Below are 27,295 nucleotides of genomic sequence, written 5' to 3'. Positions count from 1 at the left end.
TATTAACTGATGGATATTAAGAGGATGAGATTCAGCAAGTGGAAATGGCAATGTACGGGACTATAGAATCAGTAGTAAGCACATTTAATACCTTATAACCCCAATGCAGAACTTTACAATAAATAAATAAATAATAATAATAAAAAAAATTCAAAGGATCTTGTGCAGTTCCTAATGGCACAATTTAATATTCCGCATAGCGTATTGGGAAGTTGAAACTTTTCCCACTACTTGAACTTGAAGCTATCAATTTAGCTCTTCCAGCTCTATAGAATTCTGCCTGCAGATTGCAATGCATTTTCAATATATGTGCTAAGCTTCCTTCAAAGCGAATGTCTACCCTTGAACATTTTTTTTTTTTTTTTTTTTAAATCTACATTTCTGTGGTATTGAGCTTACAGTCCACAGACATAGAAGTGGAAAATAAATCTATTCTGCATGCCACGAGAAGATTTGCTATATTTATATATAAATACCTTAATATGTTTTTATGCATTTGGAATACAGACTGCAAAAAATAGTACCAGTATTATTAAGACTGCTCAGCAAATAAGAGAACTTAAAGCACTCCTTAAAGCTTTGGGTAAAGTATTGCTATGGGGTGCAAAGAAGGTGAATATTAAAACATTTTAGGGACTGCTCATTTTTTCAATACCCTAATAAACTAACCAATATTTTGCTTTGCTTTAAGAAAAATAAGAACTGTATATATTTTACTATAAAAGAGCTAGAATAGAAATAGTGTCTATAGAGGAGTCAATAAAGTCTACATATAGAGGGACTCGACACCATGACTATATGTTTGGCGTAATACCATCTTATGCACAGGTCTTTATATTCATAATGCAAGAGGGACAACAATATAGGTAACATCAGAAGGTCACTTACTAAGTTTTCCTCATTAAGGCAAATCTTCAATTTTGTGTTCTTTTCTTTCATTGCAGACAGCGCTTCTGTTAACATGTGTGTATGGGCAAGGTTCTATGAGCAGACAAAATTCAGTCAGCCTACAGTTCTGAAATGCAATTCTCTTTATAGAAAAGTTCACATTCCCTGTACAGTCCTTTATAATTATTATATGTTAATCAATGTCAGATGACTAGAGCTCTGACCACTGAGACCCCCACAGATTGCTTGAATGGCTGATACTAGTCCCCACTTGCAAGACCACAGAGAGTTGAAATTGTATGAAGCAAGTGTTGAGCCTTCAGTTTTCTGCTCCATTCAGCTCTGTTAAGGGTAGTTCACACAGCGGAAAAGTTTTCCGTGACGGGATGCCGATGCAGTGCATCGGCATTCAGTCGCAGCATTCCGCTCCTGATAAGGCCCGAATGAATGTGCCTAATCAGGATGGAATCTCGCCCCACGGACATCGCGGCTGTCTCAGCCGCGGAATCCACGGGAAGAATGGGTATTACGTTTCCTTTTCTTGCTAGTAGAAAAAAAAAAAAAACATAGTGGGAAAAAGAAAGCAAGTGGCTCCCATTCAAATGAATGGAAGCCTTTTTTCGTAGGCGGATTTTGCGTCAACATCCGCCCTCAAAAAACTCTGTGTGAACATACTCTTTGATTTATACATAAAATTGATCAGGCACTGACCTGCATGACGGCATTAAAGAAACAAGTGTTGCCCAAGTTTGTTATTCCTTTCACAGGGACAGATGTAATGTGAAGAGCCGTTCTTTCTCTAATAACTTCACCACTTTGTTCCTGTAAGCTAATAATCTTTGAAGAGGAACCTGGAAGAAAAACATGTTTCTTAAGTGTCACAAGTCAAGATACTCTATGTCCATGAGAAACATACATAAACTATAAACCAAGATCTGTGCATATGTGCAGCATTTTAATGAAACGTCTTGCTGTCTACTTATGCCAGTTTTCCTCAAGTTTCACTGAACCCCAAATACAATTAGAAAAACTCACAAGTCCATGAACTTTTAAGAGACCTTTGAAGCTACAGATAAATGAATTTTTGGAAATTTTGGAGTAATAATTTTGAGACTTTGGCACATGACCATTAGGGACAAAGAAAGGATTCTCCACATGTACTATACAAATATTTAAACAGATACTTATGGATAAAACCTGCGTATGTCTAGAGAATGGACACATTTTTATTGCTGTCATCATCATCAATCTTCTCTTATTTCAAGCCTTGCAATTGCAATAACTTCACATATACGTGTATTATCAGCATGATATGGTTATCTTGTACATGTCTTTGAAAAAAAAAAATCCTTAATATTTTAACATGATCTCTTTTTTTTAACTTTTGAATAATTTTGCTATTAAAAAAAGGTGAATATTGCAGGAAATACAAGAAAGCCCATGCAAACAAACATCTGGAAACATCACAACATCTGGAGCACCAGATGCCACTATATTTTTGCCATGCCAGCAGAATATCTTCGTATGGTTATGTGAACAATAGAAGTTCATGTACATTAATATGTATATGATATGATAGTCCGAGTGGTAAACAATTATTGCTGTATGAAAAAAAAGCAAAATATAATAATAATAATAATAATAATAATAATAATAATAATAATAATAATAAATTAATATACAGGAATCTAGATTAGACTGTATAGTTTAAAGTGTATGCAGAACACTTTGCAGGCATCTTAGCTGTATCTTGTATAAATGTATGGTGGTCGATGATGCCTTTTGGTACACAAGGCTAACAAACAGGATTTTTAATTGATAATATGTTACAAAATATTGTATAGAGTTATAACCCCTTATAGAAACATAAAATGAATTGCAATTAGAAGACAGACCCTGAAAGACAGTCAAGCTTCTAAATGTAATAACACCCCCCCCCCAAAAAAAAAAGAAGAAAAAAACAGAACCAGTGGGGTCGAACTAGTATTTCTGTTCTGTTCCAATATATTACATATGCACATTTATTCAATTGTTGTAAATGTGGACATTTGAGCCACACTCTCATTAACTTATAGCCTAGAGATAACAGAGATATGAAGATATTCCACGCAGTCTGCAATTCCACTGGCAACTTCCTTGCTGTCGCTATCACTGCACTAAATAAGAACATTAGTGACATATTCAGACTATAAAAATATTGATTAACACAGCATGTCAATGCAAACAAGTTATGGACTTAATAAATGCCAGGAATGGTGACTCTTGAAATGTAGACTTTTGACATATGAGCTCACATTTGCACTAATGAGTTAAAGAGCGAGTCTCATTAAAGAGTTCTGGGGACATGGCAGGGACCAATTTACGTTAATAGAATGTTTATGCCAAAGGTTCTGCTGCACTGAAGAGCAGAAGGAAGGAGCCTCCTCCACAGGGAGTTCTCGTGAATATCCTCCATGAACCAAAGACAAATGCGTAATTAAAGTTCCAAAACCCTACATTTAATTAAAGAGGAATAAAACGAGACTGACAAGTCGTATGGAATATTTTCCGGCACAATGATCAGATACTGCTGTCCAGGCAGACACATTTTCCCAGGTTACAGCTGCATCTGCAGGATACATTAAAAGGTGCACTTGAATTTGGAAGAGATTATTATTTTATATAGTCACTTCTGGTATGCAGCACACAAATGTGTTTTACAACAGATGATAGAATTTCATTTCTTTTACACGTATAGAGGAAAAAAATCCTATGTAATGTCTGTTTTCTTCACAGTTTTATTTGTGGAGTCTTTGTTGATGCTAAAAATGCCCATTTATTTTTCTTACAATTTTCTTTGTAGGTTTTTTTTTTTTAGGACAAAAAAAAAAGAGTTTTCTTGTTTTTGTTTTTTTATGTCTGATACAGAAGTAAATAGTAAAAAAAAAAAAAAAAGAAAGAAAATGTGACTGCTTAAGGGTTGGATCACACTAGCACTTGTATTCCGTTCGGAAGCAGTCCGCATGGACACCCCCGGGATGTAATACAAGCGCAATTAAAAGCACTGTGTTGTTAAAGCACACAGACCCCATAGACTATAATGGTCTCTGTGTGCTTGCCGCACACTGCCTGCACAAATCATTTGTGCGGGCAATGCGTGGCAAGCACACAGAGCTCATTATAGTCTATGGGGTCCGTGTGGTTTACCAGCACAGCGCTTTCAATTGCGCTTGTATTCTGTCAGAGGGGTGTCCATGCGCACTCCTTCCAGACAGAATACAAATGCTAGTGTGAAACAATCCTAAGGGCAACTTCACACAGAGTTTATCGGCAGTGGATTTTGACACGAAATCCGCCTCATAATCCGCTGCCAAAAACGCTCCCATTGACTTCAATGGGAGCCGTTTGCTTCTTTTTTCCGCTAGCTAGTAGCAGAAAAAAAAGCGACATGCTCTATTTTGCCGCGAATTCCATGGCTCCAGACACGCTCCAGTGTAGGCCCATTCGTTCGGGCCTATACAGGAGCGGGATGCCGCGACAGAATGCCGATGCTGCATCAGCATTTCGTCACCGCGAGCGGCACGGAGTGTTCACACAGCAGAAAAGGTTTCCATGACCTTTTACTACGCGTGAACATACCCCAAGAGTATGTTGGCGCCAAGAAATTATTGCAGAAAAAAAGGCTGTTAAAATGTAACAAAACTGAACAATACACTGTGGAGTGTGACTGCACCTCAAAGTGTTTTTTTTTTTTTTTTTAGCTTTTACATCATTACTAATATATGGACACATCAGTGCTTAAAGTTACAAGTAAAAATCCTACAGGTCCCCTGTGTAAAAGTCTGCGTGAAAAAAATTCCAGTTTTCCTATTTTCCAAGTATTTAAGTGGCTAGTGATATGGATCCAAATAATGCCCTCATATAGCAGAACAGAAAGTGTTGCCAAAGGAACACTGGAGCAGAACAAATGGAGGGATTTTATCTCTACAGAGGGATAAGGCTTTCATTCAGCTACATATTAATGGCTCTGTGTAAAAGTCATATACTGTATTTATCATCAACACTAGGAATGGATCCGGTCAGAGAAACGTAGGGAAATCAGCACCTGAACTGCAAAAACAACTTATGGCTAGAATACAGAAGCACAACACTAAGTTACCAACAAAGACTAAGGCTAAGGACCCACAGAGTAAACGCAACGATTTTAGAAACGCATAGAAAAAAAAACTTGGCATTATACAGTACCAGCAAGGTGAATGAGATTCTGGTTCATCTCAAACACATTTCAGGAAAAGAGCTGTAGAAAAGATGCATTTCCAAAGATGCGTTTTTCAAAAATGTGCATATTACTTTTAAACTTCGAAATCGCATATTTCAAAGCTAAAACATATAGAATAAGGTAAAATGCATAAAGACAACGAAGCACATTTTTGTTAGGTTATGCTTTTGTCGCTACGTGATACCTTAGTCAAAAGTGATCTTGATATTTCATTGCAAAATTGGAAAGGAATCGCCCACCCATTATAATGTAACTGGCATCCACCAAATTGAGCTTTTTGTGCCTCCCTCTGCAATAACGCTGTAGGGTTATAGTTTGAACTTACGGGAACTGCATCTTAATTTAACTATTCAAGATTTTGCAATATGTTGTATAATTGATTGTGTAATTGTAAGGTATGGTCCATGGTCCTTAAAGGGGTTGTCTGGGCAAAAATGTTATATTTTAAATAGGCCGGGGAAGGTGAAAAAAAAAAAATTAATTAATCACAGTCACCTTTTCCCGCTGCCTCCCAATGCAGTCCGATCCTGCTGGTCCATTCTTGTCTTCTGGTGGGGGTCCCCACTGTACATGACCGCTGAGGCCTATCAGCAGCAGGGATCTGGGACATCACAACTAGTGAGAATTTTCACTCACAGCAAGACCGGACCACCGGGGACAGGTGAGTATAATTTATTTTCACCTTTCTTTTTTTTTTTTTTTTTTTGCCTGGACAACATCTAAAATGCAATTACAATGCAGCATACAAAACATAAATCACTATGTATAGGGTAAAATCTCCTATTCAAAACATTGTAAATAAATAATACAGTTTGATATTATACTCAGATAATAGGAAGCATGTGGCAATAAAACTAAAAAGCAAAAGACGTTTAACCCTTACATTCTGTATTTACATATACATACACGTGTATATTAAAAGTGTGTAAGCATTTCCAAATATCGGTGTAACACAGTTGTTGCCTTAGCTCCATTGGCATTTTACAAAACATCTGGGAATGTATCTTAAAGGAAACAATGTTCAGGAGCCATCTGGACAAAACTGCGGGCAAAATGAAATGTGAAGCATATGGAAAAGCAGATTTTTCTCTTCCCTGCAGCAGTACAGGATGACAAATGTCAAACATAGATGTGAGCACGCTTGACTGTGCTATGCTTTGCAGCACCACCTGGCTCTCCTTGCCTGGCCACCAAATATGGACAGCATTGCCACTACGGACCATGTCTTCAGGGAAAACTCAATAAATGCATTTCACTTCATAGTTAAATGGCGGCTTCACACAAGTACCAACATTCCATTTGTCTTCCCTGATGTGTGAAGCAATGAGGAAAAAAAAAAACAACAAAAAACACAACAAGCATTTATTTGGATTTACTATAAAAATATTATTAAATAAGTTGTTGATTAGCTCAAATATGTCACAGAAAAGTAAATATACCTCATAACATTTTACTATCAGGGTAATAAACACTTAGGCCCGGTTCACCTTTGCATTCGGTATTCCGTTCGGGGAGTCTGCTTGGGGTCCCACCAAATGGAATACCAAATGCATTAAAAAGTGGTGAGCAATAAAAGTGCACCCCATAGACTATAATGGGTTCCTTGTGTTCTCCACGAGGTATCCGCATGCGTCATGCGGAGGAGAAAGTAGTTCTTGAAGTACTTTTCTCTCTGTATGACTCTTGCAAACACGGCACAGAAAACACACGGACCCCATTATGGTCTATGGGGTCCATGTGCTTTCATTGCTCATCGCTTTTTAATGCATTCAGTGAGATCCTCAAAAAGGAGCAGGATCGTTCCAAGGCCTTTTGAAGCTTTGTTATCCCTGGCAATAGTTTATGAAAGGACCTGAATTCTTCTGCCTGACTGACAGAGGTTGGCCCTTTATTAAAATGGTGGATAAAATGTGTCCTTACATTGCATTAAATTATGTACAGGATCCCCCAAAGGATATACCCCCTCTTTTTCCCCTTCTTCCTTTCCCGTTCTTCACAAACAGCCTGGGGACCTCTAAATGAAAGATGGGACATGCTGCTATAGTAAGCAGAAATCTAGGGAGAGGTGAGTAAAGAGGGAGTGTAATAAAATAATCATTTATAAATCGGAATCAAGGTAAAATGTTCAATTAATCGTTATTTTGATTTTGGTCATAAATAGTAATCAATAAACAATAAATTAGGTGGAAATCTACTAGCTGGGATATCCATCAATTCTAGGAATGAGCAGTGGTCTGAATGGTCCCCATTTTTAGTGGTCTGTTTACAGTGGTGTTACAGATTCCATTTTTCTTGGATTCAAGATTGATATTAAAAAAAAAAAAAAAAAAAAAAAAAAACACAACATGAATCTATTTTTTCTTTCAAATCCAAATCAAATTACAATGTTATTTTTTCTGAATTCAACAGTGCACAATGTTGTGCTCATCAAAATGTAGCATAAAAGGAATGAAAGTGTATATAGACCCTAAGTACAAAGTACACTATTTTACACAATACTATCTTAACCTTCAGTAGGAATTTCAATAGCACAGCAATTAATTCTTGTTTGTCCACAAGCTTTCCGTCATGGCTGTGAGTGATCTGTCACTACCTGTGTTAGACTGCTGGTTATTTTATGTCACTGCTCTGTAATTCCAAACATTTCCAACTTACAGAATAAAACACATTGTCATACAAAATTAAGCGTTTGTCCATCTCTTCAAAGCACTTTTCATACAGAACTATTGTGTATTGTCATTGTGCTCTCTGCACCCTAAGTACAGCAAAGGCAACCGCTGAATCAAGGGCAAACATGAAGCTGAAGGTCTACATCTTAAGAACACAGTTAATAGCGTGTCTTGTGTTCCATTATTCATCTCTACATATTTCAATTAAACAAAAAATGTACTAGTTCCATAGAAGAGTATAGAAAAAGCTACCTGAAGTCTTAATCTATAGATGGAGGGAAAAAATTATTCTCACCGTTATACGGTGTCCATGAGTCAGTCATGATGGCCACACCTAGAGGATGTATCCTTTGACCTCCATAAGGACAGGAGATAGAGAGGGTTTTAAAAGGGCCAGTGGCTTCCAAATTATATTTACAAAATGAATCAACATAAGTAAAATGGGAGGGAAATATAGGCACCGCCGAATTAAGAGTGAGAATAATTCCATGTTGTCCTTCATGATGGCCATAACTGCAGTCTTCTCAAAAAGAAGCTAAGGAAGGAACCACTGCCTTCAAGACCATATCACCAAAAGGTGCACAAAATTGGAATCCTTTCTGAACTGCTTAGAAACCTCCAAATACTTTAGAACCTCTAGAATGTGGAATTCCTGTTAGAGCAAAAAAAAAAAGAAAAAAAGGATTTCCTGTTGCTTACGAAAATCAGACACAAGCTTTGGTAAGAAGGTAGATCTAGTCTAAGGATCAATCCATCATCTTGAATACAAAGATATGGTTCTTTAATGGCAAGACAAAAAAGAATTGTGGAGAACAAGTCATAGATCGCATATTAAATCCTCAAGATTAGAAAGGATGGACAATCCTCAATATATAAAAAAGTATATCAAATTTATTGAATAAATATAACAAAACATAAAAAAAGCAGCAGGGCAAGATGTACAAAAAACAAAGAGAATGATACAGAATATATCTCACAAGCGTATACTGCACACAGAACAAAGGCACCAATGATTAAGGATTTAATATGCGATCTATGACTTGTTCTCCACAATTCTTTTTTGTTGTGTCTACTTTATCTTGCGTGGAGACTTGTAGTTAAAAGGATAGTCTTTAGGGGCGAATTTTGTTGTGTGTCTTTAATGGCAAGAGCCAGTATTTTGCCTAGATGTCTAGCAGTTGTAACTGTTATAAGGAATGTTGTTTTGAATGACTTTTATGGCTTGGTTCACATCTGTGTCACAGAAACCGCAGAAAATCAGCGGAGAGAAAAGTCCTGCATGGAGGACTTTTCTCTCTCAGTCGCTCTGTCTCTCCAAATGTCGGACACCCAGTGGACTCCATTATAGTCAATGTGGTCAGCTGGTGTCTGTGTGTAACCACTGTTATAATGGTCTGGCTAGTTTGAACCTAGTGTTAGGTTTGCAATGTTTAGTTAGACTCAGGAGAGCAGCTAACTACATCATAGATCCCTCTGCATAGCTGTTGGAGCAGAGCGAAAAGCATAACGGATCACGTTTCCACTTGGCACATTTGGAGAAAGTTGTCATGGGAGGGTTGTGCTAAATAAACACATGAAACTTTAGGATGGAAACCATTCTATGTTGATAAAGGATGTGAGAATCACCCGACAACATAAACAAAAAGGAAGAAGTCCATGTACTATGGGTGCGGCCAGCTTCAGTGTAAGAGGAAAAACTATAGCAAGAAATCATTGATTATTATTTCATCTTTATGAAAGCCAACATAAAGCAGATCAATACCTCACTGTAATGTCCAGAAGATGGATGTTCTTTAGTCGGAGTTAGCAGAGGGTGTTTAGGGTTTGGATGTGTGGTTTGAAGGATAAGTCAGAGCTAAACTAGCAGGCCAGTGTGACTGGGTAACTGTGGTCCCATTAACTTGATAGATGGGTCAGGTAGGGGGCCGTGTGAGGCGGGGCAAAAATGATGAGCTCCGTGTTCTCCATGTTGAGTTTGAGAAAGCGGGAGGAGAGGAAGAAAGGTACAGCTGCTAGACACTCTGGACAACAGAGCGATAATGTCTAGTCAAAAGAGATATACTTGAGTGTTGTTAGTGTAACAATGGTATTGAAAACCATGAAAGCCAAGGTTGTAGATGGAAAACAGGAGGGGTCCTAGGACAGAGCCTTGGGAAGCACCTACAGAAAGAGGGCACAGTGAGGATGTGGTGCAAGATTACGAAACGAGTATGAGGAGACCTAGGAAAGGGCCAAGTCAAGAGAGTTTGTTACAGGACGGAATGGTTAACTGTGTCGTAGGCAGAGGAACGGTCAAGCAGGAGGAGGGCAGATTAGTGCCGCTTGGCTTTGGCAGTTAGTAGGTCATTTGTGTCTTTGGTAAGTGCAGTTTCTGCGGAGTGATGAGGTCTGAAGTCTGACTGTAATCTGTCAGTGAGAGAGTTGAACGAAATATAGGAGGATAGTTCAGAGTGGATATGTTGTTCATGCAGATTTGAGGCATACAGGAGCAATGAGATGGGACAATAGTTGGCTAGAGAGGAAGGATCAAGGGATGGTTTTGTAGGGATAGGTGTGACAGTAGCGTGTTTGAAGGCGGAAGGGAAGTTACATCTGGTTAGAGATAGGTTGAAGGATAGGTTAAGGTGGGACTAAAGACTTCTATAAGGTTGGGGATGAGGTGCGACTGGATCAGGCCAAGTGCACAGGTCATGACTATGAATGCAGGAACAATCTATGGTTTGGCACTTTTCAGAAATCCAACCATGATTTCCTTATTGTGGACAGGTTATTAGGCAGGATCAATGCATGCACAAGAAGATAACCTGTCCACAGTAAAGAAATCAGACCTGGGTTTCACACAAGTGTCAGGCAGTAGAAAGTTCCTGCACTCATGGTCATATCCACTGGTTAACTATCAAGAAAACAGGCTGTCACCACGAAGATATTTACAGAAAATCTACAAAAGTCTGCAAAATTTTTAGTTACTTATATTCACAAAACTGATGTGGTGCTGCAAGAAAGCAAATGCTTGACTAAAATAAAAAAAAATAAAATAAAAGTGATATCTGCAGACATAAAAGTAACTCATATAGGTAAAACTCATATAGGATTCATTCTTGCCCCTCGTTCACATCTGCATTGGTATTCCGTCCGAGGGAGTCTGCTTGGGGACCCCCCCCTCAATGGAATACCAAACAAGCGGTGTGCAGTAAAAGCACACGGACCCCTCAGACTATAATGAGGTCCGTGTGCTTCCTACGAGATCTCCACACAGAACATGCGGAGAGGAAACCAAATGCGTTTGGTAGTCCGTTCTGGGGGTCCCCATGCGGATTCCCAGAACGGATTACCAAACGCAGAGTTGAACGAGGGGTTAGAGACTGAGGCTACATGCCCAAGTCTGTGCGCATGTATGGGTCCATGCAAAAAAAAAAATGGTACGGATGACACACAAGGAATAGGTCCTGCCCTGAGTGTTTGCGTCCCATGATTACGGCCTGCATTTGAAAAACATGGCTGTGTGCATGGGACAATAGAAATTAATAAGTTTGTCTGCTATCTGTTAAAAAAAAAAAAAACAGACAGCAAATAGAAAAATAATATAGCCGTGTGCATGGATCCTATGCAAAAAGCTTCAGCGCAGACATCTTGCAATGACATATTAATATGCCCTGTAAGAAGCAAGTGAATGCAGGTGGCATGCTGCGTACTAGACAAATGAACACATCTATGCAAGTCCCGGAGACTGCCAAAGATTCTAATTACACCTGCCACTCCCTGAAAAGCTTCACAGGCAGTTAACCTCATGTACAACAACTTCCTGGGTGGTTCTCCCTAGAAAGCAATCTTCCTTTATTCTTCCAGTGTGTCAGACATGCTCCTTGTATCAGTGTATGGGATTGGTGGGCCAGGCAGCCCACAGGATCAGCTGTGAGACTCTCACAGCTGCAAGCATTCTTTTGGGAACCCAGCACTCATCTTTATCCCTGCCGCTTAATGTAATTACTGAAGTCTCTCACGCAGCACTAATGTCATTTGCACATTTTTACAGCTGAAGTGAAAGGAATGGCTGAAATGCTGGGAGCCGCTCCCACACTTTTACCACTGTCAAGAAGAATTCATTTAAGCTTTCGTAGCAAGGACTTGGAGTTTTTCTGTATAAGATCAGTATAACAATAGTTAATATAATTACAATTTATATTTTAAATTGACCTATAAAAAGTGTGCCAATTTAAGTTTACAAATGTAAAAGGGCAGTCCATGAGAAAATCCAATAGGGACACAAAGCAACCATTTAGTAGTTACAGGCTTTTTAATGAGAATTTTCATGAATACAAAAAATATTCTGTTTTCAGCAAATAAATGTTACTTTTTTTTTGCTTTCTTTTAATAATCTTGCGGAATATTCTATGTATAAATTTTTTATAGTTTTGTAAGAACCCTTGCTGTCATTCAACAGGAATCTTCAGAATCTATTTCCAGGGGATTAAAATCTGTCCTTGCTTTAGAAAGGTCTCCTCTAAAACATACAGCCCGTTTAACAATGACTTTACAATCCAAAGAGATGGTGGCCAGTATGACAATGGATAAGAGTTTAAAGAGGACCTTTCACCAATTTGGGCACAGGCAGTTCTATATACTGCTGGAAAGCTGACAGTGCACTGAATTCAGCGCACTGTCGGCTTTCCTGATCTGTGCCCCGGGTAAAGCGCTATCGGTCCCGGTACCGTAGCTCTTTACAGTCAGTCAGGTAAGTCCTTCTTCAGAGCAGCGCCTATAGCGCTGTACTGTGTGAGCGGGGAGGAATGCCCCCTCCCTCTGCTCACACAGCTCGTCCATAGACAAGTACTATCAGGAGGGGACAGAGGCGTTCCTCCCCGCTCCACTGTACAGCGCGACAGGCGCTGCTGTGGAGAAGGACGTACCTGACTTGACTATCAGGAACGCCCTTCTGACTGTAAAGAACTACGGTACCGGGTCCGATAGCTCTTTACCCGGGGCACAGATCGGGAAAGCCGACAATGCGCTGAATTCAGCGCACTGTTGGCTTTCCAGCAGTATATAGAACTGTCTGTGCCCAAATCCATGAAAGGTCCTCTTTAATGCTTCAAAAACTATAGGCCTTACCTTTCTCAGAGCGTGATGAGTGTTTCTGAAGGAAGTCCAGTATCTGGGCAAGAGCCTTCTTGTTGCAACGAGTTGAAAGCTCCTCATCACATTCATAACAACTAAATTAAAAAAAATAAAATAAAAAAAAGACTATAATAACTGAGATATTAGTAAGTGCTTTGCCCCAAAACACATAAATTCAGACTCACACACAGTACTTTTTTTTGCCCTGTAAAGAGAGTTAGCACTGCAACCTTGGCGTCCTGGATTCGAATCCAACCAGGAACATCTGCAAGGAGTTTGTATGTTCTGCCCATATTTGCGTGGATTTCCTCCCATTCTACAAAGACATACTGATAAGGAAAAAAATGTCACTGTGATCCCTAAATCGGGCTCCCAATTTACATTAAAAAAAAAAAAACGAGCAGAACTGCCCCCTTGACAACTAAGCTCAGAATGACAAGTAGGGAGCATTGGAGAGGCCACGTTGAAACAGCTGGGATTTCAAAAGGTAAGTAAGGCATATTTTGCTGTTTTACACCAACCCCTGTCTGTACCCCAATTTTGTTGATCTTTGATAACTCATTTGAAGAGTATATTAAACACTTAAAATTAAAGGGGTTGTCTTGTTATGAACACTTATCCCTTATCCACAGGACAGGGCATAAATGTCACCTTGTCTTTCGGTCTTCTGATCACTGGGGTACTAAGAAATCGGGCTCCCCAGCAATCAGACACTCTTCTCCTGTCCTATGGATAGAAGATAAGTGTCCATAATGGGACAAAGCCAGATGCAATGGGCCTGACCACTGAACAGTGTACAGACCTGTCTGTTTCCTGCTACGCACCATGTGAAGAGAACAGCTGGTCGGTGGGTGTCCCTAATGTCAGACCACCATCAATCTCATAATAATGACCTATTGAAAAGATAGGTTATTAATTGTAAGACTTCAATAATCTCTGCAAGAAACAAGTTCATTTCTGCAAGATTTTTAAGTCTTTGATTTTATCTCTGAGAAGAGTTGCAGACTATTTAATCACCATATTGGGGTATATACAAGTGGAATTTTTTTTTTTTAAAAAAAAGGCAAAATGCAATTCCCTAATGTAAAGTACTACAGCTCTCAGATTGGTGTGCGGTGCTGGAAGTGAGACCCCCACCAATCTCATACACGACCTATAGGCCTGGAACACTGCTTCAAACGACACAGAAAAGCTGATATAGGATGACAGCAACAGACATTAAAGGTAGCAGAGTCTGTGTGCTTTCCTGTTGACTATAATGTAAAACAACATGAGGGACACTGTCTTCTATCATGTTTGATCACTTTTGTAAAAGAAAAAAAAAAATCCAGTGTGCAAGTTTTTTCTTTCATCGCAAAAGTAAAATACATGTCAAAAGAAAGCGTCCATCATGTAATATATCTAAAGTAACCAAACTTCCTTTCAATAGAAATTAGCCTGTAATAGCTGTTCCCACTAGCAATGCTCTAACTAAGCATTGCCAAGGACAGTCTGTCCAGTACAGCTGTACTCAATACAGTATGTAGAGCTGAAGAATTTACCAAATGGGGGAGGGTCACTTCAAATAGCTGTATTATGTGGTTCTGATATTTTCAGCTTGCATATGTGGTCAAGATTGCAACTGTGAAAATATCACAAGTTAAAAATATAGTCAGAAATGTGAATTTTATTTCTTGACAATAGACAAATAGCAGATTTCTTGTGATATCAAAAACAGATTTTTGTAGGTGGTATAAAACCAGAGATACAGCCATCTGAAGTGACCATTGCCCCTTTGGTAAATTCTTCAGCTTGAGAGAGAGCCATACGCCATATACACATATATAAAATAGGAGTTACACTTTAATGTTCGTTGCTCTCATCCTGTGAGAGAGGAGAGCAATGAATGCTGGATACCGGAATACTGGCAGTGTGATTATTTTACAAAAAGTCAATTTATTGTATTCTTATGGACTTTTTTTTTTTTTAAATATAAATATTACTTTTAGGGGAGTTTCCACCTATATCATAAAAACTTCTGTATAACATTACATTGCTGATTGCCTACATACACTGAACCCAGGTACAGTGTTCTCTAGAGGAATCAGAATTAGACAGACATGGGGGCTTTTGGTAATATGACTGGCAACTTCCCCAAATAGAATTCCAGGCAGTAATTGTTGTTCAAAGGAAACGCATCTTCTTTTCACGGCAATGTGATCACTATTGAGTTTCTCTGATCATAGCAGTTGCTGTGGCAAACAGACTGCAGCTCACTCTCCTCAGGTTATGAAGGCCCTACAGCCAATTTCATATTGTGCAATCTTTCATAGCAAAGCATTGGACACTACCTGTATGGAATCCAAAGACCCCACTGTCCTGTCAGTCAAGCACCACTGTTGTCCATGATATGAGTTGTGATATCCACTATATACAGAGGTCACAATACAGTCGTGAACAGTGCCCAATAAAAATAGAAGTGGTTTGCAGTTAGTGGATAAAGCACAGCACGGAGCCTACATAAACTTTAATTCACTACAGGTTAAAGGACTACTGTACCAGAATGGGAATTGTGCTTTAGATTGATATGTTGAAAGTAAAGAAAAAAATACATTTGTGGAAGTAGCGGTTAGCAGAAGCAATATGTCATCCATTACTTACCAAATAACCCACGTGCTAAGGTTAGCTGCAATGCAATGAGGCTCATTTTGGGGAGATCGGAAATGCTTCAAGGAGTGTTGGCTTTCAGAGGCAGCACTGCAGCCCTAAATATACAAAAAAAAAATTATATAAATAATAATGCTACCTTCACAAGAGTTTGGACAGGGAACTTACAAAATAGATTCTGCAAAGACTCTGAAGAGTCAGGGTACCACAAAAAAAATCATTTTGTACAAATATATTTGCAGGCGCTCAGTTATTCTCACCCCTCCTTTTGTGAAGGTACCATATGTACATCTAAGATTGGATCTTTAGGGTATGTTCACATGAGAAGCCTCCTGTACTTATAATAAGATTTGTGACAAAGATCTGAGATTGATCTCTCAAATTTCTGCTGGAGATGTGTAGTGACAGTATAGGTAGATCAAAATTAAAATTAAAATGTTAATTTCAAGCATGATTTTTGTCTAAAAAGCACAGGCAGGAATCTGTGTCCTTGGCTGGATTTGAACGTAGGACTCCAGCGCTGCAAGGCTACAGTGCTAACCACTGAACCACCCAACTGCCCATTAGAACCTCTCTGTAGCGCAGTCTGTCAAGTGCACAGCGGTCATGGAGATCACCAAATATGACCATATCTACATCCTATTAGTTTTAAACAGTTGCCATTATCCGTGTGTGTTTATGTACATCAATGTGTTTGATGATCTATAGTTTGTTTGTTTTTCCCAGGATGAAATAGTGAGGTTACCTGGCCTACCAGCAAACTATTCTGCTCATTTTCAGGATGTTTGTTTGCTTTTGATCCATTTTTCAAATCCATGAAATATTAATCAAATTTTATTTATTTATTTTTTGACTTGATAGTTTTCAATGTCTGCAAACTAATGTAGATCGGCAACAAAACATGCCAACCAACAATCATTATACCCTGTGCTGGTGTGCAGGCTAATGCAGAGCATATGCAGGAGGGATGATTGCTAAAGTGATTTTCTATGGCATGTACTTCCATTGTTTGCCAGAAGCACAGGCCATATTACTCAGGGCAATGTGTTCCCAGTGAACAAAGATTCTTTGTCCTACTAAAAGCAAGTGATCACCCGATCAATGATCAGGTGATCAGTGGTACACAGACTCAATATTGGGACAAGCCTTTGTATGAGTGTATGAGCTGAATCAGCACCAGTGTAATATCCTTTATTTTTCTCGGACCTACTGAATGAGAAATAAATGTCCATGAAAACCAAGCCATTAGGCAGGATAGTGGCTCAGTGGTTAGCACAGCGTTGGAGTACTGGGTTCGAATCCTGCCAAGGACATCATCTGTACGGATTTTCATGGATCACGGGCAGTACTTTGGTAGTGTGAAAAGGATTGAACTAAGTTGTAAACCTTATTAAATGAGCAGCCATTTTGTTGATACAAAAGTAAGATTGAGCACAGCAGGAGCGTAATATACTGAGAGTAAAAAAGAGGTAGGGGTATTGTTTTCTGCAAGGCATAACACAACATAGTAAAGAAATGGAAGCTCATTAACGGATGGTAGAACCAAGGTAAACCAAGACAATCAAACAGCAGACTGGGAATTCTAACAGAGGTGAGGACATATAAATCTAGTTAAGCACAAGAAAAAAAACAAAAAAAAACAAAAAACAAAGAGCATTTCCAAAGCAAAGCTAAGCTTTAGGAACCCCCTTATGAATTTAGTATTTTGTAGAACACTTTCACCTGATGGCCGCATTTAAGGCACAGCCAAACATCAACTGAAGGAGCAAACTCTCCATCCTTAGTCCTTCTCTCCTTCATGCATTCTGTGCATGTGGACCACACACTCTGAGACACTGCTTTCTTAACCCGAGTGACATCCACTGCTCGACTCACATGATGGCAAGTAAGACCTGCATGACCAAAAAAAAAAAAAAAATCAATACATAAATTTCCAAAAGCTTCCCACCCCATCCACTCTATCATACTTACCTTACAGACTTCTTCCTGCGGGACAGCTCCTCCTCCTTTTCTGACTGCCGCTGCTTCTCCCAGCGCTGCTCAGTGCTCGGCTACCAATAATCCACCTCTACTGTCACTGTAGAGCACAGAGCATCGCTGGGACAAGATTGCGCACCAGCAGTTAGAAAAAAAAGGAGGATCAGTCCTGTAGGAGGAAGGCTGGAAGGAAGGAAGAGAGGTAAGTACATAATGGAGTCGGGAGTTAGGCTGAGTAGGTAGGGAAGAGCTAGTAGTGTGTGCGATAGCTAGAGAGACAGGGAGGGGTTTATGGGAGGGAGGAAGAGAAGTGGTGGGACAAGTGAGGTGAGCGGTAGCTAGCGTGGAAGCTACATAGCCGGAAGCTGAATGTAAACAAATGCAGAAGATACCAGGAGGTCCCAGAAATCACTCAAAACACATCTAAAGGTATATGGGTGCATTTATTAACCCATCAATAGCAATAACAGACCTTTTAAAAAAAAAAAAAAACACACACATTTTTTGCCTGGAAAATCCCTTTAAAGGGTACAACATCCACAGCAAAACATTTTTATCTTGCAAAATGACGGAAAACATACAAAACACCCCAAACACCCCATTATAGTCAATGGAGTCGACTGGAATCTGTCTGTGTCTTTCATATGACGGATTCATCCCCAATGGCATTTCCGTTTTTCTGTTCATGTAATAGAACACAAAAAAATGGAAATCCTAATACAGATGTGAACATAATCTTACAGATGGAGATAGGATTTTAATCCAGACTTGAATTTGGAATGGAATCAACATGGTGGTAGGATTACAGCTTGGGCTTGATGGAGCGTTAACTTCATTCATTTAAAAAAAAAAAACTGTTTCACTGCGGAGAGGCAGAAGACGCTCACGGGTGGTCACTTTGCAAACAGATTCAAGTGAATGGGTTTGAAAGCTGACCGCCGGGTTTCCGTCTCCTGTCCAGTTTCCAGTGCAGAAGACGGAAACCTGCAAAGCGGAAACCGGGTGCAGGTGTGAACCCGCCCTTACTGAAAGCAAATAAATACATCTCCCAAGATACTCATATACACATGCACACACACACACTATACTATTTAAAGGCTTTTTCCAAATTCAGGATACTGATGACACATCCTCAGGTTAGCTCATTAATATTAGATTGGTGGGGGTCCTATTATTTGCATCCTAGTGGATAAGCTGTCTGAAGGGGCTGCAGTGTTTGTTTATATTCATGCTGTCCACACAGCTCCCCTCCACCCCCCTCCACTTTACAGAGACCTGAAGGAAAAAAAATGAAACCGATGTATACTTAAAAAATTTGTTCATACCGATAATGTCATCTGAGGAATCTTCATCAGGAGGACGACTGGTCCTCCTATTTCTCCTAGTCTTTTCAGCACCTCCCAGTGAATAGGACTCCTTCACTCTCATCTGCACCTATAAGACAAAAATCGTGATTCTTATGTGTCCAGACATGGAGCAGTATGTACATATTTACACACTGTTCAAATTCTGCAGTTGATGCCAACTAGAATGACAAATAGAATTCTTAGCATTAATTCAGTTTCAAGTGAGACCTTTATAATAATAGCACAAGAGGAAGAACCTCCACCCCTAATAGGGACAGGAAACACATAAAAGGGTAAAACACCCCTTCCCCTTTCAACAGACAAGGTATGCAACCCAACAAATATTACTTCACGTCAACAAGTACAGAAAAGGGAGGATAGTAAGGGCTGTCATAAACGGCTCCCTATAAAATGAATTAACGGTAAGAATTCATTCTATTTACTTTTATCATCCTTCATGATGGCACAACAGGATACCAAATAAACCATAGCAATTTAAGAAGGGATCAAAGTATGAAGGACTTTTCTGCCCCCCCCCCCAAAAAAAAAAAGACTAATTCTGAAAGGCACATCTAAACAATAACGTTTATTGGGTGTACGGAAAGATGACCAAGTAGGTGATTTACAAATCTGTTTGTGGTTAGGTAAATCGGCTTTCCATAAATACAGCGGACCAGTTTTAGGGTTGAGCACCTGTACAGCAACCATCATCTCCCGTACTCCACAATGCTCTTTGAGTCCCTTGTGTGAGAAAAGTGCAGAACAAATGTTTGTCATATTGTGGGATCCTTCTAGGTGAACTACCGTTAAGAACAGAAGGGGTTTCTGTGCGCGCATAAATATTTAGGCTGAAAGATTCTATCCTATGGTGTTCCTTGGTGTCATAAGAAAGCTACTGATGTCACGTTGGCAGAATATATCTTAACATGTGACCCTTAAACAAAGTAACCAGAGGTTTCCTTTTTTGCTGGAATCTTTAAGAACTGATACAACTGAAGAAGGATGACACTGTAGACCTTTGTCTAGATCAGTGGTTCTTAACCAGGGTTCGATCGAACCCTAGGCCCTATGCACGGTTCATTTTGTGTACCAGTAAAAAAACATATACCTATGTCTTGAATTTGGAAAAAATCATATTTGATTTATCACTAAAGACGGGTTCAGTGAACGTGCATATGAAACTGGTGGGTTCAGTACGTCAAACAAGGTTAAGAACCACTGGTTTAGATTCTTGTGGTTTTTCCTTACCTATGTAGAGATGAAAATCTTCCTGTCTGGCTATAGGGAAGATTTGTCCCGACTAGAAAGAATTAACTTCTTAAGAATTCTAAAAAGTGCTTGGGCCCAAGGAACTGTCTTAATGCAAGCCATCATTAAACCCAGGATCAACATGTTTTCCCTCATGGTCACCACCTTTTTCTTCTGAAATAAAGGTATTTTTGCAATAAGAGACAGTATTTCCTCTCTTGCAAGAAAGGACATCTGAAGATGAGAATCCAATAATATTCTTAGAAATATTGTTGGAAGGAACCAGGTTGAAAGAAAGAAAGAATTTTGTAAATCCTTTCTGGGAACACCGTCTTTAAGTGGTATTTCAAGCTGATTTACCTACAAGTGGTCCCCATATTAATTTGTATGAGAGCAGATAAGGTCTCCCAACGTTTCTTTAGGAGGCTGTATGATTTTCTATCAAGTGGTTCTTTAAGTTCTTTTTTTTTTTAACCAGTCTTTGCCACTTAAATAACAAATTGAAGTAGTCTCAGCATGCCGGATGATACGTTTTTTAAAAAAAATTTAAAAATTTTATTGTGGAGACATGCTCCAAGTTAAAAATATATATATATTGTTCTTGGAAAAGCAGTCGATGGATATGTCCTTGTGCAGACGGGACAGAAGGACGAATAAGCCTACGCGTTTCGGGGATATGACCCCTTAGTCATGGCTTAGTCTGCAAGTATGTGCTTATCATATATACACTCACCGGCCACTTTATTAGGTACACCATGCTAGTAATGGGTTGGACCCCCTTTTGCCTTCAGAACTGCCTCAATTCTTCGTGGCATAGATTCAACAAGGTGCTGGAAGCATTCCTCAGAGATTTTGGTCCATATTGACATGATGGCATCACACAGTTGCCGCAGATTTGTCGGCTGCACATCCATGATGCGAATCTCCTGTTCCACCACATCCCAAAGATGCTCTATTGGATTGAGATCTGGTGACTGTGGAGGCCATTGGAGTACAGTGAACTCATTGTCATGTTCAAGAAACCAGTCTGAGATGATTCCAGCTTTATGACATGGCGCATTATCCTGCTGAACGTAGCCATCAGATGTTGGGTACATTGTGGTCATAAAGGGATGGACATGGTCAGCAACAATACTCAGGTAGGCTTTGGCGTTGCAACGATGCTCAATTGGTACCAAGGGGCCCAAAGAGTGCCAAGAAAATATTCCCCACACCATGACACCACCACCACCAGCCTGAACCGTTGATACAAGGCAGGATGGATCCATGCTTTCATGTTGTTGACGCCAAATTCTGACCCTACCATCCGAATGTCGCCGCAGAAATCGAGACTCATCAGACCAGGCAACGTTTTTCCAATCTTCAATTGTCCAATTTCGATGAGCTTGTGCAAATTGTAGCCTCAGTTTCCTGTTCTTAGCTGAAAGGAGTGGCACCCGGTGTGGTCTTCTGCTGCTGTAGCCCATCTGCCTCAAAGTTCGACGTACTGTGCGTTCAGAGATGCTCTTCTGGCTACCTTGGTTGTAACGGGTGGCTATTTGAGTCACTGTTGCCTTTCTATCAGCTCGAACCAGTCTGGCCATTCTCCTCTGACCTCTGGCATCAACAACGCATTTCCGCCCACAGAACTGCCGCTCACTGGATGTTTTTTCTTTTTCGGACCATTCTCTGTAAACCCTAGAGATGGTTGTGCGTGAAAATCCCAGTAGATCAGCAGTTTCTGAAATACTCAGACCAGTCCTTCTGGCACCAACAACCATGCCACGTTCAAAGGCACTCAAATCACCTTTCTTCCCCATACTGATGCTCGGTTTGAACTGCAGGAGATTGTCTTGACTATGTCTACATGCCTAAATGCACTGAGTTGCTGCCATGTGATTGGCTGATTAGAAATTAAGTGGTTAACCCTTTCCCGCCGATGGCATTTTTTGATTTTCGTTTTTGACTCCCCTCCTTCTAAACCCCATAACTTTTTTATTTCTCCGCTCCCAGAGCCATATGAGGTCTTAATTTTTCCTGGGACAAATTTTTCTTCATGATGCCGCCATTATTTATTCTATATAATGTACTGGGAAGCAGGGAAAAAATTCAGAATGGGGTAGATTTGAAGAAAAAATGCATTTCTGCGACTTTCTTACGGGCTTTGGTTTTACGGCACTCACTGTGCAACCAAAATGACATGTCCCCTGTATTCTGTGTTTCGTTACGATTCCGGGGATACCAAATTTATATGGTTTTATTTACATTTTGACCCCTTAAAAGGCAAAACTGTGTTAATTTTTTTTTTTTTTTTGAAAAGTCGCCATATTCCGACAGCCGTAACTTTTTTATACGTGCGTGTACGGGGATGTATAGGGCGTCTTTTTTTGCAGGACCGGGTGTACTTTGTAGTTCTACCATTTTCGGGAAATTTTATTGCTTTGATCACTTTTTATTCAAATTTTTATCAGAATCAAAACAGTGAAAAAATGGCGGTTTGGCACTTTTGACCATTTTTCCCGCGTTTACCGAACAGGAAAAATATTGTTTGAAATATTTCAAATATAGCTTTTTTATACATGATATAGAGAAATGATATAGAGAAAACTGGATTGATAGTCTCTTTAACATGAACTATCCTAATATTAATAGATTTATAATATAATGATATATAAAAACTCCAAAGAAAACAAGATGTTTTTTGCAATAATATATATTTTTCATTGATTGTATCCACATACTTACCTTAACATTGACTATGTATAACTTTTGTTTTTGTTTCTACATTATGCTAAGTTGCTGGTGTATATTTGCCTTGGTTGTATAGCTCTATCACCTGTTGTATAATCATGTCTTGATTTAAACTTCCATCCAAGTGCAGACGGGAGGGGTCCTGTTTTTAACTTTACCTTTTAGTATATATATATGATAAGCACATACTTGCAGACTAAGCCATGACTATGGGGTCATATCCCCGAAACGCGTAGGCTTATTCGTCCTTCTGTCCCGTCTGCACAAGGACATATCCATCAACTACTTTTCCAAGAACAATATATATATATATTTTTAACTTGGAGCATGTCTCCACAATAAAATTTGGACATTTTTTTAAAAAAACATATCATCCGGCGTGCTGAGACTACTTCAATTTGTTGCTTCTATTGTGTCTGTGCCGGACATGACGTCCCGGGCATCCGGATGACTACAAGCACCTACTACTCCTGCATTAACAGTAAGAGACATTCATCATTTTTGTAATACGGGCTGAGACAATTTTTTTCTTCTTTGCATATATTTGCCACTTAAATGTCACTCTTAGCCTTTGACCTTCTCTCCTTCTAGCAGAAACCTGTCTTTTATTCTACTTGCAGAAAAAGGCATTTTTCTGGAAATCTCCATTCATCTACTATAAGGCACTTCAGATTCTCATGAATGGAGAAGACTTGTTTCTTTTACGTTCTTACTCCAACATATATCTCATCTTGTATCTTGTGGGTCTCTACAGTAGAACCTCTTCCACTTGAATAGTAGACCTTAAACTGAGTAACTTCTTCATATATTAAAGTATAACTAGTACTACTTCTGAAGAAGTAAATATTAGAGGGTAATTCTTCCTCCAAATAGTCTTCAGAAACAGACAAACAATCTTCAGCAATTTTTGTTTTGGAAGAGGAGCAGGTTCAGAATGAAGAACTGAATGAATTTATAAAGAGGACTCCTGGTGCACCATATTCTTAATTTCATCCATAAAGGATGGTTACACCCGTTTAAAGACTTTCTCTGTGCATACATGACAACAAGGTTTTTCTTTCCCAAATGATGAAAGCTTTTTTTCCCAACAAATAGCACATTTTTGGACAGGTTGAAATTTTACAGATTTGGAGGCCTCCTTATTTGGGTGTAAGATAACAAACAGGGAAAGAAGTCAGCAATAGACCTGATCCCAATACAAGCCCCTTAAGAAAAGGAACACTTACATTGTCATGTAACTACCCACCGGAAGTGCCTTCCAAGGGGGGGGGGGGGCTTCCATCTACTGGCACTGGAATTGCCACAGACCACAGAGTATAGGTGCCACCAGAAGTGACACAAGATTGTGCTCCAGAAAGTCCAAACGAGTACCAGAACACATCTCTGAAGACATGCCACATAGCCAGCGGATTCCCCAGCTTTGCCAGTGGTGCAGGAGCAGGGATAAAAAAAACAATTCATGGTTATGACACCTTGAGTATCCCAACAAAAAAATGAGCATGGAAACCTAATATTGTATGTCTGGTGAATTGTAAAGGTTAAACCATACTCTGTCACTGGCACAGAGCAGGCAGCCTCTTGCATGCCCCCTAATAAAGACAGGAATAACACGCAGGAGAGGGCTCTTTAACCTCTTGTTTGCTTTTAGCCCCTATTAGGGGGTGGATATTCATCCTCCCGTGGTGTTGTCATGAAGGGAGATAAGACAAATGCTATATAAACAAGCGATACATGCAGAGAACATGACAACACAATGTGAAATACTAACATTTTATCAAGGCGCAGTCATATTTACACATATAGCTGTGAAGGCTATTAATACTGTCTTCATGTATGTCCATTCATTTATTTACAGGTAAAGTAAACAAAGTTCTATAATTTGATTGTTCACCTTAATATACATTCCTATGTAAGGCCAATGTATGCCAGCTATAGATCCGTACACAAAAACCATCAATCACCATCCTAAAGAGACAAGAAGTGGGAGAAGAACAGTAGTTGTCATGAGCACAGTGTGTCTGCAACAACAATCTTTTGTCTTTTTTGGTACACAGACCCGTAGCTGTACTACTACATGACAAATTGACTTAAAGAGGACCTTTCATCAGATTGGGCACAGGCAGTTCCATATACTGCTGGAAAACCGACAGTGCACTGAATTCAGCGCACTATCGGCTTTCCCTTTCTGTGCCCCGGGTAAAGCGCTATCGGTCCCGGTACCGTAGCGCTTTACAGTCAGAAGGGCATTTCTGACACTCTGTCAGGAACGTCCTTCTCCACAGCAGCGCCTATCGCGATGTACAGTGTGAGCAGTGAGGAACGCCTCCCTTCCTCTGCTCACAGTGCACGTCGGCTTTCCAGCAGTATATGGAACTGCCTGTGCCCAATCTGATGAAAGGTCCTCTTTAAAGGGGTTGTCCTGTTAAGAACACTTATCCCCATTCACAGGATAAGGGATATTTGTTCGATCGTTGGGGTTCAACCACTGTGTCCCCCAGATACCAGAAGAAAGTTGGACTGAAAGTTACCCTAAAGCCACCTTGTGAATGGAGCACCAGGTCACTTGCAGGACCACAACTCCACTCACTGTCACAGGGCTGAAGGGACTGCTAGAGATAACAGACGAAGCAGAGATATGTCCAGAGTTTTGCACCGGCTATCTGCCGCATACACGGGCCATGTTTAAGAGGCCACAGATATTAGTGGGTCAGTGTGCAAGCCCGGAAAGACACTGACAAAGCATGCAGTCATGTACATACACTTAAGGTGTACCTTCCACTTTGCTTCTAAAATAAACCATAAATTACCCAGCTCAGGAGGCCCATTTCAAACAAGTACAGCATAGGCAACTTGTGCACTTGTACTTCAACCAAGGGTCTTATCAACAGGGCTGTGGAACCGGGGTTGCAAAGTCGGAGTAAGGGACTGCTTGGAGTGGAGTCAAAAATCACAAAAAGATACGGACTCCAACTTCAAAATAAAATGTTTATTATAAGTCATACAATTATTGATATTGTATAATTGGCTGCATTGCCTATTGTGTATTTTCAGAATTCAGTGCACTGTTGGCTTATAAGCGGTATATAAAACCGCATGTGCATGAGGACATGAAAGGTTCTCTTTAATCACTGCCTATTTTCCTGCATTAGACAAACTTTGCTGCTTCTGACTGAATCTCCTTGTCAGCCATTTATGTAGCAGTTGGAGCAAGTGTCGGACTTGGACTGTGAAAAGAAATCATTTGTCTGGCCTACCGGATGCCTCAGCCCTGCCTTTCAATGATCAGACCATAGTACACCTGGGATTTACAGCCATACTACACGCACACAAATTTGGTCACATTAGGCTCATATAAAATTGGTCTCTTTCTGAAAAACTCCACAAGGCACTGAGTGTTACTGCAGTACAGAACAGAGATTTCAGATACAATCCTTCCATGTAATACACGACAAAGAAAGGTATCATGTAGAGAACCTTCTTCCTTGGTCTAAGGAACTTCATAGTGCAGGGTTTACACACCTTGTGTTTATATGACGAAATAAAATTAAATTAAAAAAAATAAAAAAAATTGGATCTTTATTTTTCTGACAGGCTTGAATTTTCAAAGGCTAAGGTCTCAAAATGGGGCCTGCAGCACCCACCAACCAAAAGTAAAGAGGGTCTCTGTGAGATGACCACCTTTGTCTGAAAAAAAAAAAAGAGAACTGAAGAATATCCAAGAAGATGCAGCTGTAGACTCAAGTGTCCATCTCAACTATATATGCCTCTTGCCTACACACTTTTAGGCTAAGTTCACACGAAGTTTTTTGGTCAGGGTTTTGCCATTGTCAAAACCAGACTGGAAAACACCTGAGGAGTTTCCTGAGGCGTTTTTTGCCATTTGAAGCATTTCCTGAAGCGGTTTTTGAGGTGTTTTTTCGAGCAGTTTCCTGATCCGTTCCCTTTTGGGATGTGGTCATGAATAATATTTTTAAAAAACTTCAGGTTCCGCTTCAGGTTTCTGACCAAAAAACCGGCTCCCTTTGACTTCCATTGAAGCCACGAACCGGAAAACGCTCCCGGCTTCAAAAAGAATAGACATCTTGCTTCTTTTTTTGCCACTAGCGGAAAAGACTCAGAAGCGTTTTGTATACTTTGAATGAAGAGGCGTTTTTTGGTTCAGGGTTTGGAGGCGGATTTCTGCTAAAACCCTGACCAAAAAACTCTGTGTGGACTTACAGTAGAAGTGTCCCTCTACCTCCAAGGTAGGGGGAATCTAGACTGGAGACTGAAACATGGGAAGGCACACTTCAAAACACTTTCTCCTCATTTGGGTAGGAATAAAAAGTTGATTTATCTGAAAACTGGGCTGCAAAAGCTAAATAACAGCGACATTTTTGGAAACTGCAGAATTATCTGTTCAATGTATGGTGATTATA

General features: G+C 39.7%; 1 protein-coding gene across 1 annotated transcript in view; it reads right to left on the bottom strand.

The window, feature by feature from the left end:
• Window positions 1–27,295, bottom strand: part of USP45 (ubiquitin specific peptidase 45) — a 113,118-nt gene that overhangs the window by 81,299 nt on the left and 4,524 nt on the right. The window contains exons 2-7 of the mRNA XM_075268193.1: window positions 18,879–18,987; window positions 17,299–17,468; window positions 15,571–15,674; window positions 12,925–13,025; window positions 1,600–1,739; window positions 889–981 (exon numbers count right to left, since the gene is read on the bottom strand). Coding sequence (XP_075124294.1) covers window positions 889–981; window positions 1,600–1,739; window positions 12,925–13,025; window positions 15,571–15,674; window positions 17,299–17,468; window positions 18,879–18,981 — 711 coding nt within the window. The 5' untranslated portion in view covers window positions 18,982–18,987. The remainder of the gene's footprint in view (window positions 1–888; window positions 982–1,599; window positions 1,740–12,924; window positions 13,026–15,570; window positions 15,675–17,298; window positions 17,469–18,878; window positions 18,988–27,295) is intronic.

This window comes from Leptodactylus fuscus, chromosome 3, assembly GCF_031893055.1.
Source record: "Leptodactylus fuscus isolate aLepFus1 chromosome 3, aLepFus1.hap2, whole genome shotgun sequence".
NCBI classification, from domain to species: Eukaryota; Metazoa; Chordata; class Amphibia; order Anura; family Leptodactylidae; genus Leptodactylus; species Leptodactylus fuscus.
This window is presented reverse-complemented; position numbering and strand designations above follow the sequence as displayed.